General features: G+C 37.9%; 2 protein-coding genes across 3 annotated transcripts; both read left to right on the top strand.

Moving 5' to 3' along the window:
• Positions 1–9198: 9198 nt before the first annotated feature.
• On the top strand, positions 9199–15644 carry LOC110825890 (S-adenosyl-L-methionine-dependent methyltransferases superfamily protein). Of its 2 annotated transcripts, none has more exons than XM_088222276.1 (9): positions 9199–9454; positions 10239–11482; positions 11564–11713; positions 12869–13139; positions 13342–13452; positions 13542–13716; positions 14151–14423; positions 14734–14928; positions 15038–15644. In XM_088222276.1, exons 2-9 carry the CDS (start codon positions 10307–10309, stop codon positions 15264–15266), a joined length of 2580 nt encoding a protein of 859 aa, XP_088078402.1. In that variant the 5' UTR covers positions 9199–9454; positions 10239–10306; the 3' UTR covers positions 15267–15644. The 2 variants fall into 2 exon arrangements, with proteins under 2 accessions (XP_088078402.1, XP_021912125.2); XM_022056433.2 differs by having other exon boundaries at positions 9202–9454; positions 10272–11482.
• A 790-nt stretch (positions 15645–16434) lies between these two features.
• NF-YB7 (nuclear factor Y, subunit B7) lies at positions 16435–17240 on the top strand. Its single transcript, XM_022055258.2, has one exon. The coding sequence runs from the start codon at positions 16490–16492 to the stop codon at positions 17102–17104; it is 615 nt and encodes a 204-aa protein (XP_021910950.1). The 5' UTR covers positions 16435–16489; the 3' UTR covers positions 17105–17240.
• The last annotated feature ends 4872 nt before the right edge of the window (positions 17241–22112 follow it).

Raw genomic sequence — 22112 nt, 5'->3', positions numbered from 1 at the left:
TTGATTATTTTTTTCAAAAACACCCCAAAACCCAAATTTTCACCCATTTTTCTCAAAATTATTTTCAATTTCATCATCCACCTATTTTTTTTCCTAATTTTTACATTAAATAAAAATTCATAAATTTAAAAATTATATTTTATACATTAGTTTTAAATTTTTAAAGTTAATTCTGAATATTACAGCTCTCATTCCCTTAAAAGAAATTTGATCTCTCAAATTTGTCTCTCTTTCATTCAATCAAATAGTTGGCGATACTGGGCTCTGAAATCTAATTCTAACTCCCATGTGGCCTTTCCCTGTGTGTGATTCTGCCATAGGACCTTAACGAAGGAAATTTTCTGGTTGTGGAGTACTCTACTTTTTCGCTCCACAATACTTATTGATACCTTCTCGTAGGACAGATCCTCCTAAAGTGAAAGGGGCTCGTGGGCCAAGACGTAAGAGGCGTTCAGGTTGTATTTGCATATCATGGACATAGGAAACACATCATGAACCCTAAATAGTTTGGGAGGTAGTACCAGTCTATAGCCGGAGGTATCAATTCTATTTAAGATTTCAAATGACCTAATGAACCGGGGGATTCAGTTTCTCCCTCTTGCCAAACCGACTGATTTTCTTGAAAGGAATTACCTTAAGGAATACCCAATCACCTTTCTCAAATTCTAAATCCCTCCTCCGGGTATCCTCATAACTTTTCTACCCGCTCTGAACTGTTTGAATGTTCTTCCTGATCTTAACTATTTTGGCTGTAGTCTCCTCCACAAAATCTGGACTGAACAATTTTCTATCACCCATCTCTTCCTAACAGATCGGTGATCTACATGGACGGCCATACAACGCCTCGTACGGAGCTATGTCAATACTTACTTGGTAGCTATTATTGTAAGCGAACTCTATTAGGGATAAATGATCATCCCAATGGCCCTCGAAGTCAAGAACACAAGTTCGGAGCATATCCTTCAGTGTGCAGATCGTCCTTTCTGATTGTTCATCGGTCTGATGGTAGAATGCAGCACTAATGAACAGTTTCATTCGCATGGCTTGCTAAAAACTAGAACAGAATCAAAAGTGAACCTGGGGTCCCTATCGGACACTACTGTCACTTGCACTCCATGTAACTTGAATATCTTCTTAATATATTTTCTTGCTAGTTTATCCAAATAGTCGGTAATCTTGATGGTCAAGAAGTGAGAAGACTTAGTGAGCTGGTCAATAATTATCCTAATAGTATCATGTCCTGAACGTGCCCTAGGTAATCCTATCACAAAATCCATTGTGATATGTTCCCACTTCCACTCCGGAATTGGTAATAGCTGAAATAGCTCAGCTAAGCGTTGATGTGTTGCCTTGACTTGCTGACATACCAAACACTTGGAAACAAAGTCGATCACACATATTTTCATCCCGTTCCACCAAAATCGGGGTCGCATACTTTGATACATCTTAGTGCTTTCGAGATGCATGATAAATTTTGAGCTATGGGCCTCAGTCATGATGTTCCTTTTTAGCTCATTATCATATGAAATACACAACCTATTCTGAAATCTAAGCAACTCATTGGCAGAGACTCAAAATTCTGAATTTACTTCTTGTTCTACATCTTTCTTGAGGCCTACTAGGGTGGAATCAGCGAATTAGGCTTCATTTATTCTCTAGATCAACTCAGGTTGAACAATCAAGTGGCCCAAACATATGACTCTCTTAAGGTCTTGAAGTCATATTTGCTGTGTGGCCCTTATTACCCTGCATTTTAAAATCATTAAGTGAATTAATATACCTGCACTTTTTCTGCTGAGTGCGTTGGCTACCATGTTACCCTTGTCCAGGTGATATAAAATATTGCAATTATAGTCCTTGAGGAGTTCAATCCATCTTCTCTTACGCATGTTGAGATCCTTTTGAATAAATATGTGTTTCAAGCTTTTACAGTCAGTATAAATCTAAAAGGTTTTCCCATACAAATAATGGCGTCGAGTCTTCAATGTGTGGATAATCGCAGCAAGTTCTAAGTCCTAAGTGGGGTAGTTTTTCTCATGACTAGTTAACTGCATGGACCTATAGGCTATAACTTTCCTATGTTGCATCAGAACACAACCCAACCCTAAATAGAAGACATCACTATAAACTGTACATCCCTCTATCCCGTTCGGCAAGGCCAACATAGGTGCAGTAATCAACCTCTTCTTTAGTTCTGAGAAACTCCTTTCACAATTCTCGTTCTACTCAAACTTGATGTTCTTCTTTGTGAGCCGAGTCAAATGAGCGGCTAGGCTAGAAAATTCTTCTACGAACATGCAGTAATAACCTGTCATTCTTAGAAAGCTACGAATCTCTTTGATTGATGTTAATTTTTCTCAACCGAGCACTGCCTCAATTTTTTTGGAGTTCATTAACACTCCATCCCTTGATATGATGTGTCCTACGAAGGTAGTCTGCTCAAGTCAGAACCCACACTTACTCAACTTTGCATATAACTTCTTTTCTCTAAGAACTTGCAAAACTTGAGTCAGATGATGAATGTGTTCCTCTCTGCTTTTTGAATAGAGCAGGATATCATCGATAAATACAATGACGAACTGATATAGAAATTGTCTGAAAACCTTGTTTATCAAATCCATGAAGATGGCTGGTGCGTTAGTTAGTTCAATAGGATGACCAGGAACTTATAATGTCAGTACCTAATTCGAAAAGCTGTTTTGGGAATGTCTTTTGCCTTGATCTTTACCTGATGGTAACCTAAATGCATGTTTATTTTGGAGAAGACCTAGAAACCCTGTAACTAATAAAAAAAGTCATCGATCCTGGAGATGGGGTACTTATTCTTAATTGTAACCCTGTTCAATCCTCTGTAGTCGATATATAACCTTAACGTCTCATCCCCCTTCCTTACAAATGTGACTCTAGCACCCCAATAAGACACACTATATCGTATGAATCTACTATCCTGCAATTCATTGATCTATTTCCTCAACTTCTCCATCTCATCACGACTCATGTGGTAAGGGGCAACTGAAATAGGTTTGGTATCTGGCTGAAGATCTATGGTGAATTCAACTTCTCTTTCCACTGGCAATCCGAATAGTTCATCTGGGAACACATCCGAAAAGTTTCAGACTATCGAAATCTCTCGAATGTAAATTTCTTTCTTAAGTTTGCCTAATTAGAGAAAACAACCGAGTTAAAGCACTTAGAGATAGAAAAATTATCATGAGGGAATAATATTTTTTTTAAAAAAATTATTAATTTATGAATGACTCTTCATGAGGAGGGTTAAATACAAGTTTTTTATAAAAACAATCTACGGTGGTGTGATATGCCAGTAGCTAGTTCATTCCTAGAATTACATTAAAATCCCCCATGTCAATCTCTATTAGGTCTACACTCAGTTTATTATCTATTATATCTATGACATAGACTCTGTATATAACTTCTCCCAATAGTGTAATACTCCCAAGAGTAGACACAAACAACACAGAATCAAGTTTTTCAGGTAATACACTCAAGTTTGGTGCAAAAGCATGTGAAACAAATGAATGTGAGGTACTAGTATCAATCAAAATATGTGCAAGATGATTACAAATAGTGTACGTACCATATATCACATATGGGTTGGCTTCTGAATCTTGTTGAGTAAAGTTGTAAGCTCTGCCTTAGGAGGTTTGGCTTGGCTCTGATTCTTCGGGCACTCCCTCGCGTAATGCTGCACACTGCCACATATACAACAAGTATTATTGAGACGATAGTAAGGTCAGTCCCCATGATCCTTGCCACTGTGCTGATAAGTCCTACCGCGCCCTGTTGAGAAGCTTGACTCATTGGCCTAGGTCTCTTTTTCTGCTGAACAGGTGCAGTGGGTTCTGGTATATGGTGTGAAACCGAGGGTCTGAGGTTCCCTACTGCTTAAGGAAAAATGTGAAGATTCATCTCCACTACCTGTGCCTTGTCCAGAACGGTCGGGTAAGTACTAAGCTCAAACACATACAACTGCTGTCTAATCTCATGACGGAGGCCCCACTCGAACTTTCTTGCCTTTCTGCCTTTATCCATCATGCTCTTAGGGGAATACCGGCCCAACTCTAGGAACTTTTGAGCATATTCAAATACAATCATATCACCCTGGATCAGGTGTATAAACTCTATTTCTTTCAGATATTGAAGATGCTTTGGGATGTATTCTGTATTGAAGGCCATCAAAAATTATTCACAAGTGACTGGAACGGGCAGGGTGGCCTGCTTGAGTTGCCACCAGCGGCCTGCCTCTCCCACCAGTATGTAGTTGGCAAGTATGACTCTGTTCGGAAATCACCCCAAGAGTCGTGAAAGCTTTCGCTGTCTCAGCCAATCAATACTCGACATCTTCAAACGAGGATGCCCCTGCAAAAGTAGATGAGTTTAGTCTTTTATATCTATCAATGTAACTTGGGTCCATTATAGGAAGAACTGGATCCCGTAGAAGAGAGAATGGATTGTGTTGGAGATGGACTGGATGACCATGTAGTGGTACTGGATGATACAGTTGAGGTATCAGATTGTATTATGGTAGTGCCGGGTGATGCGATTGGGGCACCAGGCTATACTGTGGTGGTGTCGGATGATGCAGTTGGGGCATCAGACCATACTGTGGTGGTGTCAGATGGTACTGTGGAGGAGCAAAGTCGTACCGGGGTGGCTCAGGATCCTCCCGTTGCAGGGTTGGCTCAACCTGTGGCAGCGGGAGAGGGTCAGGTAGCTCCTTCCTTTCCTCCCAGGCCTGTTGGGTAGAGATGAGTCTCTCTAATATTTCAAATAGTCGGTCCACATCCTCTTGAAGTGAACCCTCTCGAGCTGCTCAGTTTAGTGGGGGTCTCCCTCTCCTCATCTATTTGTATCTGTATTTCACAATGAATGGTTGAGTGATAATCCATTGTTTTGGTGTTTCATAAGGATTTTGTATAATGAATGGTTGCGAGGAACACGGCTCTGATACCAATTGTAATTATTGGGAACTTAAAAGGAAATAAATTATAAATTGAATACGGAAGCGAAATAATAAAGTTAGGGTTTACATTTCTTACACAATAATTCAGAATACTCAATAGGGCTACAGGAATGACCATTTTAAAAGAACAAACCAAAAATTAAAGAAATAAATGAAAAGTAAACAACTGGGCATCCTATTCGCAACCCTCTTATGGAGCGAAATCTGGATCTTGATCCTCTTGATCTGAAATGGTTAATAAAAGAGTGAGTTACACTAACCCAGTAAGAATGTCACACTACTCACCGATATAGAAATGAATGTTGGTAAAAATTATAAAAATAACTAATGGAGCTCTTAATTTAGGTAAATTCATTTATCATAAATAAAATTATTTATTACATACTTACCGTAGTGAGATTTTCAAAACTGACCTATAGAGGCAATAACACAAACAATATCATAATCTCATTTTCAATTAGCCAGAATAATAAATTTTTCTTTTTATCTGCTTACTAGTATATATGGGAGTCCATAGAGATGTCTCCACTCCACGTGAACCCTTATTCAACATTATCAACTAATCACCCGTTCCCATACCTCGTCCGGTATGAGTACTAAAACTATCATCCCTAAATATCTCGTCCGATATGAGAGTGAAACGGGCCGTCTCCATACCCGGTTCGGTATGAGCACTAAAAATATCATCCCTTAATTTCCATCCAGTATGAGGGTGAAACGGGTCATCCTCATACTTCATTCGGTATGAGCATCAAAATACCAATTCTCGATACCCCGTATGGTATGAAGCAATGTTCATGATAGGGTTCCCCATATACCTAATCCGTCCACCATCTCTCAGGATATCCAGTAAGGCTACTATTCATCTATTCATTTAATCAAGTAATTTTTCGTTTACATTTAATTTTCAGTTTTATAACTTAACTGTAAATCATGCAAAACAAGCAATACATGCATCAAGAAAACACAATCGAATTATTTTATTAATTTCAATATATTATCATGCATTCGAAACTATAAAATTAAACAATCAGTTAAAACATGACAAACAGTAATAAATAATCGATTCCGTCTCGATTAGTAACCTGTATTTAATTATTGATATTTTCTAAATTACGCAAAATATCGTATTATTTATAATTAAACTTCAATTCCATAACAGGAAAATAGGTGATGAATTTTTACTTGAATCGATGTTCGAAACACTAAATTTTCAGCTGCGCCTACTGGCGGTATCCGGATTTTTTAAATTTTGATTCAGATGTTAAAACACACTTCAAGTACCTAAATATACCCTAAAAAATCAAAAATCGGTGTTAAAAACCTTTTTCGACCAGTTTCAAAATTTCAACATGACAGCACCGCATTCTCCGACGATGGCACTACCGCCTGCGGCGGCGATTTGGCTCAAACTAACTGTTTTCGGCCGGTTTTATACTCATGTATGCGAGAAAATATGTTAAGGAATCTCGGTTGATCGGAAAAAAGTCAGAAAATAAAAACTCATCGGTGACGGAATTTTCTGGTGTGGCGGCTCTGCCGGTTCACCTTCGTGGTTAGGCATTTTTCTTCAGTCAATCTGTAGGAAATAGAATGATGATTACAATGATAGAAAAATCACATGAAACTAGAATCGGGAAGGGGCTCATCGGATGCGATTTTTAGTTTTTTCCGCGGCAGCGCCACCGGGCTTTACCCACGATTTCCAGCTTATCGTCTTTTTACATTTTTTAGCTGTCAGAGGTGGCTCCGGTGCGGTGGCGGACGACGGTTGACTCCCTTCTCCAGCGACTAGTTCTTCTTCTCCGGCAAAGGGCTGGCGGCTAGGGTTAAGATTTGGTGTGAAATGAGGTATTTATATCCGTTTCTTTTTAATCTGGATCGTCCATCGCGTTTGATCTCGATCGTCCAATTGTGTTTAAAGAAAAAATGAATTTTTACTATTCATCGTGATTTGATCTGAACTGTACGATCGTGTTTAAAGAGGAAACAAATCTGAACTGTTCATCGTATTTAATCGCAATTGTCCGATCGTGTCTGAGGAGATAATGGATTCGGACCGTTCACGCATGCAGGAACAAATTCGGATCGTCCGATCGCTGACACGTGGATTGCTAGCGTGACCTCCCACGTGGCACTGCGTCAGCATGCCTTGCCACGCAGCACGCTCCAATTCGTCGAGCTGCTGACTGGACGGTCCTACGTAGCACTTTTTTTAAATTACATTTTAATCCCAAATTTTTTATTTTTCTTTCAAAAACATTTCTTAAAACTCAAAATTTTACATTTTTTAAAAATTATTTTTAATTTCATCATCCATCTATTTTTTCTTAATTTTTACATTAAATAAAAATTTAAAAATTAAATTTTATACATTAATTTTAAATTTTTAAAAATACGTCACCCTTTAAAGTCATACTACTTAAAAATTGTGATTTAAGAAAATGAAAATAAACCTGATCAACATTAAAACGTAATGGACGGTGAGGATTTAGATCTGATCCTCTGAGTCTTTGGCAGGCACGTCTCTTAGAGACAAATGATTATGAATTTAGTAGAAAGCAAATCATACGAACACGATGTCATCATCATAAGTTGTGGAGCCCACACCAGTCTTGTCACCCACTTGTTTCTGTATTTTTCCCAAACCCATAACCCCTTTTCTTCCTTTTTTTTTTTTTTTTCAAAAAAAGGGTTTCCAAATTAATCAAATAATTAATTAAAGTTTTTATGATTTAACAATTTAATTATTATAAATTGTCAAGCACGGTATGTTTTGGCTTTCGATTTGATTCCGTCACATGGCGCGTCATGTGGGTTTTACTTCAATGGGAATTCTCATTGAACATTTCCTAAATCTTGCACCGACATTCACCATTTCAACTCTCATAGTTTCTAATTTTTTATTTAATAGTTAATTATTTTTATTTTATTTAAATATTATGTATATTATAAATTAAAAAATTATTTATGAACATAAAAATTTACTTTTAATTTTTTAATATAATAATTAAAATTTTTATACTTTATTTTAAAAATCATGAATTATAAATATATTAAAAATATAAAATTTATTATTTTATTATCATATTAGATATTTACCTTGATTAATTTATAGTATTATAATAATTAAATTAAATTAAATTATAATAAATTATGATGTATGAAAACTTACTTATAAAAACATTACTTAGTTTTCATAGTGGATGATGGGCTTTTTATTTCTTTTTAAATCATCTCCCACTTGTATTTATGCTTCTTCGTGGTTACCCACAACCTTTTTTTTTAAAAAAAAAAAAATTATAAATTTGTCACGCATGAGATACTTTAATTTAACTTATTACAAACACGTCAAGTCTTCTCTATAAATTGCTTGCAATTATATCTAATTTAAATTACTTATTTAGGAAAAAAGAAAATCTAATAAGAGTTGACATTTTGCACTATATAATACATCTTAAATTTACCTCTAAATATTTCATTTTTTTAACAATATGTACTGTTTTTATTTTAATTTAAATTAGAAAGTAAAAAAAAAAATTAGAAATCAAATTAATACAATACTTGATTAAAATCTTATCACTTCATTTAATAATTTTTGGTTAAAATTTTATTAATTATATAAAATTTGTTATCTTATAAATATATTAGAATTTGACAGTAATCAATATATAATATTTGATTAAATAAATATAATTTATATGATTTAATTTATTAGTATGTTATTAAAATTATAATAAATTAATTAATTTTTTTAATAATTTATTATGATTATAATAAAAATATTATTATATTGCGAATAAAATTTTTTAATTAAAATAATTAATATGTATTAATATTTGATAATAAATTTTTATTTTCGGAGAAAAAATTACTGTCACCTGCTGAGCTCCAAAGTTTAGTCAATGCTTCGACTATACCCTATTACTTGGCAAAATAACTTCTCCCTTAAGTTTGTCAAAAACAGAAAAGACAATGAAAAGGATATTACAGCATTCCATCAACCCCCCTCTAAGCTCAGGCAAATTACCCTGGAGTCAAAAAAAAAAAAAAACAGGGGATTTGAGACGGAAGGAAATGACGAAAATACCCTTGAATGAGATTTCACGGCATCTTTGTCCTTCTCCCAACTGAATTCACGCCTCAACATTCTCCGCTCAGTTGTCCTTCCAACGGAGAGGCCGTCCCTTTTTCTCTCTCCCCTTACAGGATATTGCATTTTTAACCAAATTATTTTGAATTATTTTACATATAAAAACAAACTTTTCCATGTAAATATCTTTATTTAATTATCTTAACCCCCAAAATCCTCTCCTATATATCTCTCTCTCTCTCTCTCCCTGAAGTTAGTCATCATCATCATCTTCAACATCTCTCTCTGCAAAAACATGATGAACAAATAGTGTTAATCTCCTTTCTTCTTCTCCTTCTTCGTCTCCTCTTAGATCTGGTTCCATTGTCATCTGCAACAAGGTGCGTTAACTATATCTCTTTCTTCCTCTCTCTCTCTCTCTTTCTACTTTTTAGCTTGGTAAATATTTGTCCAGTCTTGCCAGCGACAATAATGCTGCTTTGGCTCTTTCTTCCTAGCTACAAAATAAATGTTACGATGAGTTTCAACGCGGATCTATCGCGATTCGATGTGACTATCCTTTTACCTATTGCTGTCGACGTCGATGCTTGCTTGTTTTTATTGTTCTTGTCAGAGGACTTTCTCTTTCAAAATTGATGAGATTATGAGAAAATTTTACGTCTCTGCCTAGTCTAGTAGGATGTCTTCCTTTTGCTTTATGTCTTCTCATTTTCTTTGTTTCTTTATGACTTTATACAATGCCGTTTTGTGTTATTCCTACATCTCTTTTCTGTTAATCACTGGAATTTTGTATACGCTAGGCGTTACCGCAGTGAATTTGTATAGATCTGAACCGCTTCGAGCGCTCTAGCTAGGCTCCTGCGGTTCTTATCATTGTTGCTTACAGATTATGTATTTTAACTTTGTCGCAGTCTAGTTCTTTATTTTTTATTTTTTAAATCTTGTATTGGCATTTTCCTTCTGTCGTCTTGATGTTAATTTACTCATGTACGGAATTGTGTCTTGTTTAAATGTCTATGCGGTTGATTATGGTAAACTTGACACCTAGGAATTCTGTTTATCGGTTTTACTCACAGTTGCTGGGTTGCTCCTGTTAAGTTGTGTTTGGTTTTTTTAATCCATATGTGATTGGGTTTCCAATTACATTTTTTTTTCTCCCAGCAGTTTGTCTGATCGGCTTCCTGGATTCTGGTGCAGGAGGGAGCCTACAGTTTTGTCTGTAGCAATAAATCATGGCATTAGGAAAGTATACTAGAGTAGATAATAGGAGGTCGTCCTCGAGTTACTGCTCGACCGTGACGATAGTGGTCTTTGTTGCTCTATGCTTAGTTGGAGTTTGGATGATGACATCGTCCTCCTCTATTTCACCTGTTCAAAATATAGATGAGACTCCTCAGGAGACTACAACCAAAGTGAAGGAACAGGTGGCCGAACCTAATAATGAGGGCAAGAACGAGGGAAATAATCAACAATTTGAAGATAGCCCTGGTGATTTACCTGATGATGCAACTAAAGGAGATGGCAATACAGATTTACCTCAAACTGAAACTAATACTGACGCAAAAGAAAATCCTAATGAAACCAACCCCGATACAAAAGAAAACCAAAGTGAAAATGATTCTGAGACAAAAGAAAACCAAAGTGAAAATAACGCTGAGACAACAGAAAAGCAGGAGGGGACTGAAGAGAACCCTGAGGGAAAGAATAATGAGGAGACTAAGTTGTCAAATACCGAGACACAAGATGGAGACAGCAAAGATGGTGATTCTAAGACAGAAGATGGAGCATCTAATTCTGAGGGTGGGGAGGCAAAAACTGACGGTAGTGCAGGTAATTCAGGTGAGCAAGGAGATTCTGATGAAACTCAAGATCAAAACAGATCTGATTTGGGTGATGGTGACAAACAGTCCAAAAACAATGATGCTGAAACAAAATCCGATGAGAATTCCGACGAATCAAATGGAGAAAATGTTGAGGGTCAAGTAGATGAGAAGACAGAACAAAATGAGAACAAGGAGTCAGAAACATCTGATGAGAAAAAGGAGGATGAGCAGCCCAAAAACCAGACCTTGAATGAGGTATTTCCTTCTGGTGCTCAGTCAGAGCTACTGAATGAAACTGTGACACAGAATGGATCATTCTCAACCCAGGCAACAGAATCAAAGAATGAGAAGGAAGCCCAGCTGTCTTCCAAGCAATCAACAGAATATAGTTGGAATCTTTGCAATGTCACTGCTGGAGCTGATTATATACCTTGCCTTGACAATTTGCAAGCCATTAAGGGTCTTCCAACTACTAAACACTATGAGCATCGAGAAAGGCATTGTCCTGATCAACCGCCTACCTGTCTTGTTTCGCTTCCTGAAGGGTATAGACTCCCGGTTGAGTGGCCTAAAAGCAGGGAAAAGGTTGGGTGAATTAATGTGTGATTTTCATTTTTGCTCTATGTCTCTTCCTGATTACATGACTCACAAGGTGCATGTCTGCAGATATGGTACTATAATGTTCCCCATACCAAACTTGCTGAAATTAAGGGACATCAGAATTGGGTTAAGGTTGCTGGCGAATATCTCACTTTCCCTGGTGGAGGGACTCAGTTTAAGCACGGTGCTCTTCATTACATTGACTTCATACAAGAGGTGAGCATTTTCAGATGATAATATTTTTTTCTAACTCTATTTTGATTGATTGACTGATAACTTTTTATGCGGTATAGTTTGCAGTATATGATAGGTAGGTTTACTGCTCATTCGATTTTGGTACTTAGCTGTTTTTTGTTATTGTTTTTTGTCTTTCTTTCGGTCTCTCTGAATCTTGTTTTGTACTTATTCATGTTTGTATCACATCCCTGTACCATATTCTAGGTTATATATTTTTTAATCGGCATCTTTTGATGAATGCATGCTCATGTCTTGTTGAGACGAACAAATAGATTCCATATTGATGACGCTTATTTTTCGAATGTATGCTTGATGAATGTTGCCTTATGAATATAGTCCTGCTCTGGATTTATTGACATTCTATGAGCTTGCCATGCCCATTAAAAGGTAAAACATGTGCAGCTCAGTATTTCTCTACATTATAATCTAAGTAGTTATTGCTCTTGAAATTGTTTGAAAATTTATGAGCAGAAAGAATAAAGCAGCAGTGGAGCTGTTCGAAAAATCATGTTCTTATCCTGAATGTACTGTCACAGCAATTTTCTTTTTATCAAAATTTAAAGATTGTTGTATCTGGAAGTTATACCGCGGAACCAGTATTTTGTTGACTGTCTTAAAAAAATTTTAAAAACTAATAAAACTAAAGGATATTTCGATCTACAACCGAAGTTTAAAATTACTTGGATACTCCTGACTATCATTATCTGGGGCTATGCCACCAAGCTGTTTCATTTCCTCATTCTTTTTGTTTTTCCATCTTTCTTTTAGATTTAATAGGCAGTAGGCTTGTTTCTTCTGAAGTGAATTCCATCAATGATCTATTCACTGACAAGGATAACTTGCTAATTGTTGGATTTCTGAAGGTAGTTCCTATTGTGATGTTTCCCGTAGTTGAATGGTATGGCATTTTCTTGGATTGCTGAAAACATTTTCTACCTTTTTCGTCTTTTCCTCCCCTAAAAAAAAGGTTGGAAATGCCCGTCTCTCTAATAGAAAGTTTATTGTATCTTCGATAGGGTCAATAATATGCATTTTATGGATGTTAAATCACATAAAAATAGTGACGTTTAAGTTTCTATCTGTTATCAAAACTATTCCTGCAAGTTTATAGTTACTATTTATATTTTTTTTCAGTCTATCCCTGACATTGCTTGGGGAAAAAGATCTCGTGTTATATTGGATGTTGGATGTGGGGTTGCTAGCTTTGGAGGTTTTCTGTTTGACAGAGATGTGCTTACCATGTCTTTTGCACCTAAAGATGAGCATGAAGCTCAAGTGCAGTTTGCACTTGAAAGAGGAATCCCCGCAATATCTGCTGTGATGGGCACAAAGAGACTTCCATTCCCTGGCAGAGTTTTTGACATCGTCCACTGTGCACGCTGTAGAGTCCCATGGCACATAGAAGGTGTTTAATCACTCTACTTTTGAGAGTACTGAGATATGCATCTTAGTTTGCAACTTTTGTTGGGTTGCAGCTCTACTAAAATGGAAATGTTAATGTTCTGTGCGGGTGACACTGCTTTTATCTCTATGAATATCAAGAATCTAATATTTATGTTAATTATTTTGCATAAGTTCCACCCTTCACGGAGTAAAGCAATATGCAGGCGGTAAACTGCTTTTGGAGCTAAATCGTGTACTTCGACCTGGTGGTTTCTTTTTGTGGTCTGCTACTCCTGTTTATCAGAAGCTTCATGAAGATGTTGAAATCTGGAATGGTGAGGATTCCTTACCCTAGCTTTTTCTGGATTCTGTGAGCGGTTCATTGAAATTAACTCCCTGTTCTATTGTGGGAATTTGTTTGCAGCCATGTCTGAACTAACAAAGAAACTTTGCTGGGAACTTGTGTCCGTTAACAAGGATACAGTCAATAGAGTGAGTATAGCAATATATAGAAAGCCTACTTCCAATGAGTGCTATGAGAGCAGACCACAACCTGAGCCTCCTCTCTGTCAACAATCTGATGATCCAAATGCGGCCTGGTAAGCTTCGTTTCCAGTTTAGGCTTATATCTTTGCTAAATGAAGAACTGGCATTTGTTTATTAGAAACTTAGACATGAAAGGTTAGTTTCGGTAGGGAATAAGGATGTGCGTCAGTTATGCTTAACCCTACTGTTTGTGATTGCATCACCTTGTGAATATTTCCCATTTCTTTTGGGAGTTGTGCAAAATAATTATGGTGATGGATTAAAGCTACAATGAAACAAATGAATTTCATAAAACGTGTAGATTTCATTTGCAAATGCATATTTTTATTCACATTCTGAAGATAAATATTTGTATTTGCAAATGAATTGGACACAGTTTTGTAGAATTCATTTATTCCGAACATTGATTAAGAATAAAAGCATCTCTTTTACAAACATGTTACTCAAGATTTTTGTTTCATTAACAACCTAACATCTCTTCTTGCAGGAATGTGCCACTGCAAGCATGCTTGCACAAGGTGCCCATGGATGCAGTAGAACGTGGATCTCAGTGGCCAGAGCAATGGCCATCTAGGTTGGAGAAACCGCCTTACTGGTTGTTGAGTTCTCAAGTTGGAGTTTATGGTAAGCCAGCACCAGAAGATTTCACTGCAGATTATGAGCACTGGAAACGAGTTGTGACCAAGTCCTACCTAAATGGCATGGGAATTAACTGGTCAACTGCTCGGAATGTCATGGACATGAGATCTGTTTATGGAGGGTAAGCAAAACAATTGTTTGAAGTAGGATGCGGGGAATTTTTACTAAGCTCTGGGTTTTAATGCCCCTGCAGCATAGGTTTGCCAATCCAAAAGGAAAAACTTTGATCAATTGAATGCTTGTCATTGTTTTAGATTAAAATTGTCACTGGAAATCATGACTTTACCATTAGCACTAAATGGCCATGCGGACACTGATGATGAGCCAGACATTTGGTCTGGATGTTACTTTGGGCTTGGGAAGCTCATGCTTGGTGTTGTTTAATTTTATTGTGTTAGTTATAGCTTCTAACCTGATGGTTTTGCTTACAGTTTTGCTGCAGCTATGAAAGATTTGAATGTGTGGGTCATGAATGTGGTCCCAATTGACTCCCCGGATACACTTCCCATAATTTATGAGCGAGGTCTGTTTGGTATTTATCATGACTGGTGTGAATCATTTAGCACCTACCCAAGATCTTATGATGTTCTGCATGCCGATCATCTTTTCTCCAAGATAAAAAAGAGGTTTGTATGATATGCTGGATTACATTCATTGGCAAGCATTCATCTGATTGGAGTTCATTTCGTTTATTTCTGTTATAGTTTTCTAATTGTTCATGTGTGGGCAACACAGATGCAATTTGATGGCTTTGGTTGCTGAGGTTGATCGGATACTCAGGCCGGAAGGGAAGCTTATTGTTCGAGACAATGTGGAGACCATAAATGAGCTGGAGGCTATGGTGAGGTCTATGCAGTGGGAGGTTCGCATGACTTACTCTAAGGACAACGAGGGTTTGCTATGTGTCCAGAAGTCCATGTGGCGACCCACAGAGTATGAGACACTAGCATATGCCCTTGGATGAGCCTCTATTCCTTTCGGTTTTTCCCTTAGAAACCTGTTTGAAACTTGAGGCTGTCACGATGCTTGGATTAGGAATTCTTTTTGATACCTGCCGCTAATTACAAAATCATGGTTAATAGAATAGGGGCGATTGGCCGAGTGTATCCTGTCAAGTAGGCGTTCCAGCAACATTGTTCATTCTTTGTTTTTTGTTTTTTTTTTTTTTTTTTTTCTCAATAGTTTTGATTTCTTTTGTACTAAGTTGGTGGTGTGTGGAGTTATCACTGTAGTATCATTGATCAGAAGTGAATGCATTCTTGAACTGCAAAGCTCGTTGCTTATAAACAATGTAAGAACTAAATATTCTTTAAACTTCATCTTTGTTTATCTTAACCTGAAAGTAGATTTCATATCTGGAATTGCATTCTTTTGCTTTATTTATTTATTTATATTTCTGGTAGATCCAGAAACTGGTATTATGCTGAGTTCAAAAAAAAAAATTGATTTATTATTACAGGAAAATATAACGTGCTGGAAAACAAGGTAACTGATACATAGTTGATTGGGTAAACTACTGAGGGATGTATCTATAATTTCACTTGTCTAGTGAAAGTCAAAGAAAAATTATTCAGAACCTTTCTCACAAACATGAAAACTCTGCTGATGCAGCAAAATATTTTATTTGAAGAAACAGATTTTTGTAGTGAATAAGGCTATAAAACAAGTGATCGAACCAATACGAGAAGTGTCCGCGACAAGCAGCATACGTAATATTTTAAAATTACTAATAGCTCAATATGATAAGACTATTTATTTACTATATCTTAATTTTATTGTTGGGTATAAATAGTTTACCCATGTAATTCGAAAAATCACTTTGATATATCTAATTGATGTGAAACATTGCATGAGATAATATAGTTTGTGCAACTCTAGTTTTATTTATTTAATAACGTTTCATGAGCTAATTGACAAGTCAAGTTGATTCAAATTTTAAGTCAGAAAATAAAAAGTAGTTATATTTGTTTGTCCTGAAGAGAAGTAGGATTAGGTCTTGACAGTTTAGTAAACTGCTCCACACAGAGAGCGAGTCGCATGGACTAATTTGGTAGGAATGCCAATTTAGGTTCCCACTTCACTTGCCTATTTTTATGCTTTTCTTTCCATTTACTTCAGCCCTTAAAAATAAAATGTTAAATCTCGGACAATCACACGCACAAACAAAAACCAAGAAAAAATAATCTGATGGAAGATGAAATTAGCCATGGAAATTTTCTTAGAGAAGCTAGTCCAGAAAGCCCTTGTTTAAAAACCACCAACAATCACTCTACAAACAACAAGGAACAAGATCGGTTTCTCCCCATAGCAAATGTTGGAAGGATCATGAAGAAAGTGATTCCCGCCAATGGAAAAATATCCAAAGACGCCAAAGAAACAGTTCAAGAATGTGTCTCCGAGTTCATTAGCTTCGTTACCGGAGAAGCATCCGATAAATGTCAAAGAGAAAAACGAAAGACTATCAATGGTGACGATGTCATATGGGCAATCACAACTCTTGGTTTCGAAGATTATGTAGCTCCATTGAAATTGTATTTAAGCAAGTACCGAGATATCGAAGGAGAGAAGCTTAATATTCCTAAACAACAAAGATCGGATCAAAGACAACAACAACAACAGCAACAAACGCAACACGAGCAAGAACACAATTTGCCTTATAATAGCTTATATTCTTCAACAACTTTGATGTCTCAACCAAGTTTTGTGACTGCAGATCAGCCATTTTCATTGCCTTTCTCTCCTACTTCAATTCAAAAACAGTTGCAGCAACAAGATCAAATTGATTCTGTGGGGCACTGGTAAGATAAAGGAACAAAGGTTTTTTTTCTTTTTTCTTTTTTCTTTCTTCCTTGTTCATTTTTGTTAACCATTTTGTAAGTAACAACTCAATGTTTGAAAAAGTATAGTAATATAATTACCCTAAAAATATTCTTCGACATTATTTTTTCAAAATCAGTGGAAATTTTGACAACAATTTATTTATTATAATAATTGATTAAGGAAAATCACAATTTCTCACAATGTTTTTTCATTTAAAAAAAAAAAATTTCATGGTTAAATACTTAATGAATTATTAGTTTTTTTTACTAATAATTATTAGCATACTACCACATTTACAAAATACTACCACATATATTATTCAATTATTCATAGAAGGTTAACTTACATAAATTTATATATATATATATGTATGTATATGTATCAAACCCATTTAGTTTAAGTTAATATTTTTTTAATTTTACGTTTAAATTAGAAAATTTATAAAATTAAAACAAACTATAAGTCGTAGCTGCATTCTTTGTAATTTGACTTTATTATTATTGTATTATTATTTTAGGTTTTTTACGACATATTAATATTTCTTGGTTTATTTATTTATTTATTTTTGTTATTTTATATAAAATTACAAATTTTTCAGCCTATTATGTTATATATATATTTTTTATTTTTTATTTTATTTTTATTTTTTCCCTCTTAATTTTGATTGTTTTAATTTGAAATTTTACATATTCATCTTAAAAAATTCAAATGTCATATGATTGAATATTTTATATAAAATAATTAAAACTAAATTATTTGATAGTTAATTCTCGCAATAAGTAAACTACAGGAATAAAATTATAATAAGATCACTGTTAAACGTAAAAATATATTTTTTTTCTGAAACTAACATTAAATATATTTACAAATTAATAGCAAATAAATTTTATCTGTATTAAAATTTCATATGTATTTAAATATTTATTTGGATACAAATTCATGAAAATTAAAATTTCATATTTACAAAAAATTAAATAAATATATACTTAGTGTAGCGGCCCCGGTAATTCAAAATGGAAATTATATTATAAATATTTAATGCGGAAGCGAGATCAAAATTTCGGTTAACATCCCTTACACGAAAACCAAAAAACGTACTTAAAATATAAAAGATTAAACTAACTAAGAGAGAAACTCGAAAATAAAACTATGAGTATGACTACAGAGTCTCTAGGCATCCCCTTCGTCGTCCTCCTGCGGAACGGGCTCGGGAACCATGTCTTTCTGATCTGAAATGGTTAAATAAGGAGTGAGCTACACTAGCCCAGTAAGAACATCACGATATCTCACCGTCACGGAGGTAAAGGTGGGTAGAAAAACACAAAAGACCAATGGAGCATGATTTACAACAAATCCTTTTTATTTCTGATAAAACCTTTACCATCCACTTACCTCGGTGGAATTCATGAAGCAATATAAGAAAACAATAGCATTATCACAATCATAGAATAACATAAGCTGTAAAACATAGCACTTATCACGCATTTTGTAATTCAATCATTATACAACATATTCTTTTCTCATTTACCAGCCTACTAGTATCCATGGGGGTCCATAGGGGTCCCGCTACCCGTTAACCTTTAACATTCATAATCGGTTTCCAGGGCCGTCCCCATACCCCGTCCGGTATGGGCGCCAAAACCATAAACCTCAATACCCCGTCCGGTATGAGGGTGAAACGGGCCGTCCCCATACACCGTCCGGTATGGGCGCCAAAACCATAAGATCTCCATACCCCGTCCGGCATGTGAGACCACAATCCCGGTAGGGTTCCCTACGGACCCGGTCCGTCCACCATCTCCCAGGATATCTAGTCAGGCTGACCCCATCATACAATTATCAGTCTACACAATCTTTCATTTTCCTTTTCCTCAATAAGCATCATCAATTCACATTTAAACAAGCAAATCGTAATTCATGCCAAACAGACAACATACAGTATCAGTTCTTCAGTCATTCAACCCATAATTAATAAAACAGTAATATATGCACTCGAAACTATAAAATGAACACATCAAACCTCATAATACATTTGAAGCTGTAAAACAGGCCAAATAACAGTAAATCATCAATCACACTAGACTCGGGCTCTATTAGCAACCTTAAGCAATTTCACACATGCGTTAATTCAAGAAATATCGTTTTATCATTTTGAACTTTAATACCGTGATAGGAAATAGGGTGAGGGGTTCTTACTTGTTTTCAGGATCCAAATACGATTCACAGTGCGCCTACAAGCCGTCCCTAATTTTCCCTGAATTTTTCCCGGGGAAACTGAAACACACTAACGGTACCTGCACGTGTTCCAAAAAAAAACCCAAATTAGGCCCAGGGCCTCTTTCGGCCCAAATCGCAACTCCGGCACGGCGGCTCCGCCGTGCTCCGGCGACAGCGCCGCCGCTGGCGGCGGCGAGTCGCCTCGGGTTGTCTGTTTTCGGCCGTTTTCGGCCATACTCGCATCGGCCCCTGTGAGAAAACAGCCCTAGGGCCCTCGGGGGGCCAAAAAATCACGGAAAAACGGAGCTTACCGGCGGCGGCGCTCTCGGGTGCGACGGCTCTCCGGCGAGGTTCGTGTTTTGGTGATTCGGCTCCGGTCAACCTGTAGAGAAAAGAATGGTGATCACAGTGATATAAAAATTGCATCAAACGGAGGCCGGGAAGGGCCTCGTCGGAGGCAAAAACCGAGAGGGGGCGCGGCGGCGCCGCTGGTCTTCGGCCGCGTATTCCGGCCGTTTGGCCAGGATTTTGGCTTCGATTTGGCCATAGGAGGAATCAGCGTGGAAAAACGAGTTGGGGGTATGAAATTTACCTCGATCGGCGGTCGGAAATTTCCCCGGTGCGGCGGCGGGTGGCGGCGGTCGGCCTCTGGTTCGTCTTCTCCGGCGAGCGGCAGGCGGCTAGGGTTTGTGGTCTGGTGTGGGGGTTCTATTTATAACCCCTTGCCCTTTGATCTCAGCCGTCCATTTTGTTTTAATCTGGGCCGTCCGATCGCGCCCACGTGGATCGCCAACGTGGCCCGTTCAGGAGCGACGTGGTCTTGCCACGTGGCAGGCCCCGGTTGGCCGGGACTGCTGACCGGGCCTGCTGACGTGGCTGCCGACGTGACTTTTTTTTTTTTTTTTTTTTTCCCTCGGTCTGGGCGCTACAACTCTCCCCCCATAAAGAAATTTGGTCCCCAAATTTGCCTCATTACTCTTGATCAAACAGATGGGGATATTGGGCCCTAAATTCTGATTCTAGTTCCCAAGTCGCCTCCCTGGGCGTGTGGTTCTGCCACATGACTTTTACAAATGATATTTCCCGGTTGCGGAGTATTCTGCTTTCTCGGTCCGTGATACTGACCGGTATTTCTTCATAAGACAAGTCCTCTCGGAGTGGAAGCGGTTCGTGAGCCAAGACATGAGAAGGGTCCGGATTGTACTTACGTAGCATAGATACATGAAACACATTATGAACCCGGGAGAGCTCAGGAGGCAGTGCAAGTCTGTAGGCAGTGGTACCAATCTTGTCTAAGATTTCAAAGGGTCCAATATATCTGGGGTTTAATTTTCCCCTCCTGCCGAACCTGCTAATTCCCTTGAAGGGGGTGACTTTAACGAACACCCGGTCGCCTTTCTCAAAGGCCAGGTCCCTTCTCCGGGTATCGGCATAACTCTTCTGCCTACTCTGAGCTGTCTGGATGTTCTTCTTGATCTTAACTATCTTGGACGTGGTTTCTTCTACCAAATCCGGGCCAAACAATCTTCTATCGCCCACTTCCTCCCAACAGATCGGCGACCTGCACGGACGCCCGTATAGCGCCTCGTATGGGGCCATGCCGATGCTTGCTTGGTAGCTGTTGTTGTAAGCAAACTCTATCAGGGGTAGGTGGTCGTCCCAATGGCCCCCGGAGTCAAGGACACAAGCTCGGAGCATATCCTCCAGCGTACGAATTGTCCTCTCTGATTGTCCATCGGTTTGGGGGTGGAAGGCAGTACTAAGAGACAGCTTTGTTCCCATAGCTTGCTGGAAACTATTCCAAAACCGAGAAGTGAATCTGGGATCCCTGTCGGATACCACTGTTACTGGAACTCCATGTAGTCTGACTACCTCCCGGATATACATCCTTGCCAACTTGTCCAAGGGATCAGTCATTTTGATGGCCAGGAAGTGGGAAGACTTAGTGAGTCGGTCAACAATTACCCATATAGCATCATGTCCCGATCGTGCCTTGGGTAGTCCCGATACGAAGTCCATGGTGATATGTTCCCACTTCCACTCCGGAATCGGTAAGGGCTGAAGTAACCCGCCCGGGCGTTGATGTTCTGCTTTGACCTGCTGACATACCAAACATTTAGATACAAAGTCGGCTATATCTCTCTTCATCCCATTCCACCAGAACCGAGGTCGCATAGTTTGGTACATTTTCGTACTTCCTGGATGCATGGCGAACCTTGAACTATGGGACTCTGTCATGATGTCTCTTCTTAACTCACTGTCGTCTGGGACACACACTCTGTCCCTGAAACGAATCAATCCGTCGGCAGAGATCTGAAATTCTGAGTTCACTCCCTGTTCTGCATCCTTCTTGCGGGTTACTAGGGCGGGGTCGATTGACTGGGCTTCCTTTATTCTTTGGATTAACTCGGGTTGGACTGCTAGATGGCTCAAACATGTGGCCCTCTTCAGATCTCGCAGTCGAACCTGCTGCGTGGCCCCAATGGACCTGCATTCTGAAACCATCAGATGGGCCAGGGTGCCTGCACTTTTCCTGCTGAGGGCATCGGCTACTACGTTGCCCTTACCTGGATGGTATAGGATGTCACAATCATAGTCCTTGAGGAGTTCCATCCACCTTCTCTGACGCATGTTGAGATCCTTTTGAGTGAAGATGTGCTTCAAACTCTTATGATCGGTGTAGATCTGAAAGGTCTCTCCATACAAATAATGGCGCCAGATTTTTCAGGGCGTGTATGATTGCGGCAAGCTCCAAGTCATGGGTAGGATAGTT

Source organism: Carica papaya, chromosome 6 (genome assembly GCF_054855325.1).
Source record: "Carica papaya isolate Zhongbai chromosome 6, ASM5485532v1, whole genome shotgun sequence".
NCBI classification, from domain to species: domain Eukaryota; kingdom Viridiplantae; phylum Streptophyta; class Magnoliopsida; order Brassicales; family Caricaceae; genus Carica; species Carica papaya.
The sequence above is the reverse complement of the archived record's forward strand: the minus strand, read 5'-3'. Positions and strand labels throughout refer to the sequence as shown.